Source organism: Setaria viridis, chromosome 9, assembly GCF_005286985.2.
Source record: "Setaria viridis chromosome 9, Setaria_viridis_v4.0, whole genome shotgun sequence".
NCBI classification, from domain to species: domain Eukaryota; kingdom Viridiplantae; phylum Streptophyta; class Magnoliopsida; order Poales; family Poaceae; genus Setaria; species Setaria viridis.
In genome coordinates, this window is record NC_048271.2 from 55,662,914 (window position 1) to 55,667,906 (window position 4,993).

A 4,993-nucleotide genomic window follows, 5' to 3' on the forward strand; every position below is an offset into this window, starting at 1 on the left:
GCCATTTACAAAAAACATGGCATTACCAAGAACTTCAAAAATTACTCCATCCTAAAATACTATTTGTTTTGATTTTTCTAGATACATCGCGTATTGACCTATCTTCCATCCTAAAATACTATTTGTTTTGATTTTTCTAGATACATCGCGTTTTGACCTATCTCCGTGTGACATTACAGGTAGTTGTAATGTAGTCCAGATTTATTTGACCTATCTCCGTGTGACATTACAGGTAGTCCAGATTTAAATAATACTATTTGTTTAGAAAAACAGATTTAAATAGTACTATTTGTTTTGATTTTTCTAGATACATCGCGTTTTGACCCATCTCCGCATGACATTACAGGTAGTCCAGATTTAGTCCAGATTTAAATGAAAAGGCAAGTACAAAATTCGAAGATATCCCCACGACTGACAGCAGATTTTTTTTTCCTTATACAATAAATCAATCACCATTGTTATCATATGCAGTAATATAGCTTTCTAGAATACATATATATCATATCATTTAAAGCGGACAGTGTCACGCTTGAAATAATAGCAAGAAAAGACAATGCAAAGAGTTCATATCGATTCACCAACTCGTCTAATCTCGGACACAGGAATAGCTCAATGCTTGCTGAACTATATATTGCCCTCTGGATATAAGCAGATCCAAGGTGGTGGAAACTAACGACCTGGTCAAATCTACACTACAGAAGCGAAATTACAAACAAAAACAACTGGACTCTACTACAGGGTTCTCAGGTCCATCTTATTCCACATGTGGAAATGAATTGCGGTATGGATGCCGTCTTCATATCTGACTTGTGTCGTGTATGATTTTGTTGTCAGTCATTTAAGGATTTAGTGGCTCATCTTCCCCGATCATTTCTTGTGCTTCTGCAAGGAATATTACACCGTGATTAGCCATGAAACAAACTGAATATCTATATCATAAGTAGAAAGAAAGCGGTAGTTTGAAGTGAGCCGCAATCAGGGGAAAATAAACAACATAAGCCTCTATTTCTGCTGGATTGCATGAAGAGGAGAGAGATTAGCATACTTGTTGATGATTTGTGTAGGTCAGAAACAACCATCAGCCGTCTCTGCAAGATCGATGCCATGAAGAGGAAGATAGAACACATTCCAAACATGACAGTGATAGGGAACGCATTCACCTGCAAAAACAGTTTACAGAACCAAAGTGTTACTACTTTGCTGAAATTTCTGTGTAACTCTTGCCTGCGGAATTAAACAGACCAGAACAGTTGGACAGGTAAAGAATTCCTGCTTACATTGTAAAGCACCACGCAAACAAACAGGTTGAGTGGAATGCGGAAGAAATTCATGATCGTGCTTCTTGCCTCCTCAGGAATGTACTGCGATCTCATCTTCATGATTGATGGCCAGAATATGCCAACACATGCCTCGAAGGTGCAGAAACCGAGAAGCTGAAGGGAGCCTCCAAATGAAATGCTACCTCCTTTCACAGAAGATGGCGGCACTAAAAACTGTTCAGATATTACCAACAATTAGATATTAGCTATCTTTCAGAAGCAGATGAATAAACAAGCAGTAGTGAACTAGTGACTGACGATCTTACATTGGTGACAACAGGGAGGACAAGGGTGACGGCTGATATTGCGAACACAATCTGCATATAACCCTCAACCTTGAGCTTCCGGGCTAGCAGGCGTGACGCAATTGAGCTACCCAACATTGATGACAGCATGAATGTAGCAAAGATAAAACCATGAGGAATATCCTCCTCATTTGGGCTCAAAGCTGGAGTCCATAGGAAGACAAAAGTGTACATTGAGCCCTCAAACAATGACTGTATGGCTCCCAGCAATGCAATCTTTTCATCTGAGTGGACAATGTTAGAATGCAATGTCAGTTCCATACATATTTCATTCTTCTAAAATCCGATGATGAGATGAGTTACGCATACCTGAAGCAATTGCCTTAGCTGCAACCTTGAACTGGGCCATGAGGTCCTTGCTTTCGGATGGATCGCCATAGTTTTCACTCCATGATGACATTATGATAGCCATGCCAATTGCCAGGAAGCATGCAGCCGCATCAAAAGGAGCCACAGGACCGAAACCCAAGTTTTCAGCAAGAAGGTTCGCAAATAGCCCAGATACAATGGCAATTAAGCCATTCCCAAGAAAGATAGCCTTGGAGAATGTAATGGACAACCATTGCGGGTCAAAGCCTCTCTGTAGAACACAACAGCAAGGTAAATATTCACATTCAGTAAGGGCCTCCCCACCAGTTTGCATAAAAAAGAAATGGCAAATATTATCGTTGCATATACATATAAACATGATATGATGTGTCAAGCCCCAGAATTCACAAGTGTAAGATTACATATTGGTAGAGTTTGTCACATGTGGAAGAACATGGCCTTTTGTATCACAGGCAGCAGATACTGTACTAGATCCTTGGATTCTTTTGATAATTAATTAATAATTAAGCGAGTCAGACTAATGCCGACACGACATGGCTGAATAAAAGGACAATTCTCAACAAGACCATCCATCATTCAGGGCATTATTAAGACTGGGCCATGCTTGTTAAATGCTCACCCTCTTGTCCATGTCAGATGTCAACCACCTGATCCACCGAACAAATTGCAAGCAGAAACGAAACCAAACATATCATCGGTGAATTCGGGCTTGCATCCAGCAAGATTTCAATGTTTTCAGACCCTGACAAAGTCACATTTTACTCGGAAGCCTCCTTCCCGGAAATGTCCTCGAAAGTCCAAATTACCATACTACGCCAGATCATTTTATATAAATGTCCTATTGCATTAGCACTAGCAGTCAAACATACACGATCCAATACACTTAGCTGGCTTCAACGACAAGCATGTGAATGAATCCAAAGGGTGTTCCCACACTAGTAATATATATTTTTTGAAAGCCACACTAGTAATTTATCCACGACAAGGATAGGGAATAAGCATTACTTAAGATAAACACATTCCAAATTTGCATACTTTATACAACTGCTACTACGTGGCTTCTGGATAGAGTGACAAGAAAAGAAATACTTTGAATTAAAGTAAAAGGCAGAGCAGGTCTAAAGCATCAGTAATTGGGTGAGGAAGACAGTGACAAGCAGATCTGGGGGCCAAGTACTGTACCTTGTTGTGCTCGGCGACGAGCCATGACTCGAAGGCGGAGAAGAGGAGCGAGGTGGCGATGCCCCCGAGAATGCGGCCGATCATGAGGATCTTGTACTCGGGCGAGTGCTTGGTGATGCAGCTGAGGATGTAGCTGATGCAGTAGGTGATGCAGGCCCTCTTGCGGCCCCTGGAGAACGCGTCGTCAGGTGAAGGCACATTGATTGGAGTATGGAATGCAGTGAAATTAAGGGTGAATTGGGGGAGAAATCGAGAGCAACAAGACGTACTGCTTGTCGGCGAGGGAGCCGACGATGGTGCCGAAGAGCATGGAGGATCCGAAGCCGGCGATGAAGAGGCGGCCGATGTCGCCCTTGTCGAAGCCGTACTGTCTGTAGAGGTAGTAGACGTAGGGGCCCTGCAGCCAATCCCCGGCTGCGCAAATCCATCCATCCATGGGAACCACATCAGAATCACAACAACATTCGCAGATCTAAACGAAGGGAGGATGGAATTTGGGGGAGGAGGAGGCGCGGGAGGGAGGACGCGGACGGACGGACGTACACATCATGAGGGAGTAGACGAGGACGTAGTTGTTCTTGAAGGAGTTGAAGGCGGAGGTGGTGGCGACGCGGTCCTTGCCGCTCTTGCCGAGCTCGAGCCCCGCCACGACGGCGGCGAGCGCGCCGAACACGACGTAGTAGAAGACCTCCATGGCCGGCGCCGGTCGCCGCCGCGCACCGGAGGCCCGGGAGAGGGGGGTGGGGGGATGGATCGGTGGTGCGATGCGCCTGGTTAATGGATGGGCTCGCAGCTCGCTCCCTCTCGGCGTCGATTTATACGGGCGTCATTCCCCGGGGGGGGCTGGTGCCCGGTGCGTGCGCGTCTCTTGTGCAGTGCAGTGCAGCGCAGGAGGGAAGGGAGTGCGGTGGGGGGCGTGCGCGTGAAAATTCCCTCGTCGGGCAGTGGAGAGTGGCAGTGTGATGAGTGTGCGTGCGCCAAATCTTCGGCCGGCCCGCACCTCGCCTCGCCTGCTGTTGGGGGTGGGGGGTGCGCCACTGCCACTGTCACCTCGCCCGCCTCCGGCCCCGGCGTGTGCTTGGGTTCCCATGGTTGGTGAGATTTTTAGCAGGTGGTTGGGGAAATTTTGGTTCCATTGGGTTTCATTTTTCTACTAGCTAGGTGACCCTGAACCTGATGGAACTAATCGACCTTTATTGCCTAAAAAGGTAAAAAAAAATACATGTAGGCTAGGTATGGGTTCGTGCCAACTTCCTAGGAAATTATATAATGTTTCAAAATTTAAAATGAACATCTGTACATACCTTTTTATAAACTAGGCTACAGAGTATTAGAGCAATGCCCAAAATAATTGCAACGAAGATCACAAATTGGTAAATGAAGCGCTGTTCCTCAACTAGTTTGCCAGATTAACATATGGAAAAGATATAAGCCTGTTATCCTTATTTAGGATAGGAGTTCCGTATAAGGAGAAGATATAATAAGCCTGTTTGTTCATCCAGTGGCATAAAACCTTCCCCGTAGTGTCGGCGCAGAAGAAAAAGGGACCACCCCAAGGGGCCGCCCGGCGGATCTACCTCCCTTTGATGCAGCTGGCATAGTTGCATGGAGACAAGGACCCTCGGAGCCTTGTATAATTGTTTTTTTCTTTGAAGGAAAGCCTTCGATGAGTGCTGGATGCGATGCTAGCTAGGCCCGTGGCGTGCCCTCGATTGCCCCACAATGGCATCGCTGGCCGGTGCATGCATGCCGGCCCGGACAAGCATGGGATCGTCGCCCGCTCGACTCTTGATGAGTGGGGCGGTCAAATCCACAGTGGCACGTCTTCGTCTTATTTTATACAACTCGATTAATTAA

The 4,993-nt window shown here is 45.8% G+C and overlaps 1 protein-coding gene across 1 annotated transcript; it reads right to left on the bottom strand.

Annotated features, from left to right (window-relative positions):
* Window positions 1–476: 476 nt before the first annotated feature.
* LOC117838681 (uncharacterized) lies at window positions 477–4,090 on the bottom strand. Its single transcript, XM_034718806.2, has 8 exons — window positions 3,680–4,090; window positions 3,406–3,550; window positions 3,137–3,305; window positions 1,934–2,204; window positions 1,586–1,848; window positions 1,278–1,493; window positions 1,046–1,160; window positions 477–882 (listed from the first exon to the last, which is right to left on the bottom strand). The coding sequence occupies exons 1-8, from the start codon at window positions 3,828–3,830 to the stop codon at window positions 839–841; spliced, it is 1,374 nt and encodes a 457-aa protein (XP_034574697.1). The 5' UTR covers window positions 3,831–4,090; the 3' UTR covers window positions 477–838.
* Between the last annotated feature and the right edge of the window lie 903 nt (window positions 4,091–4,993).

What these genes read in the sequence shown, in the direction of transcription:
- LOC117838681 (XM_034718806.2), bottom strand. Translation starts at nt 3,830, where the DNA reads ATGGAGGTCTTCTACTACGTCGTGTTCGGCGCGCTCGCCGCCGTCGTG. An exon ending in CGTCTACTCCCTCATGATGT is followed by an intron (nt 3,551 to 3,679) that starts GTACGTCCGTCC and finishes GGATTTGCGCAG; the next exon opens with CCGGGGATTGGCTGCAGGGC. An exon ending in TTTGCGTGGTGCTTTACAAT is followed by an intron (nt 1,161 to 1,277) that starts GTAAGCAGGAAT and finishes CTGTTTTTGCAG; the next exon opens with GTGAATGCGTTCCCTATCAC.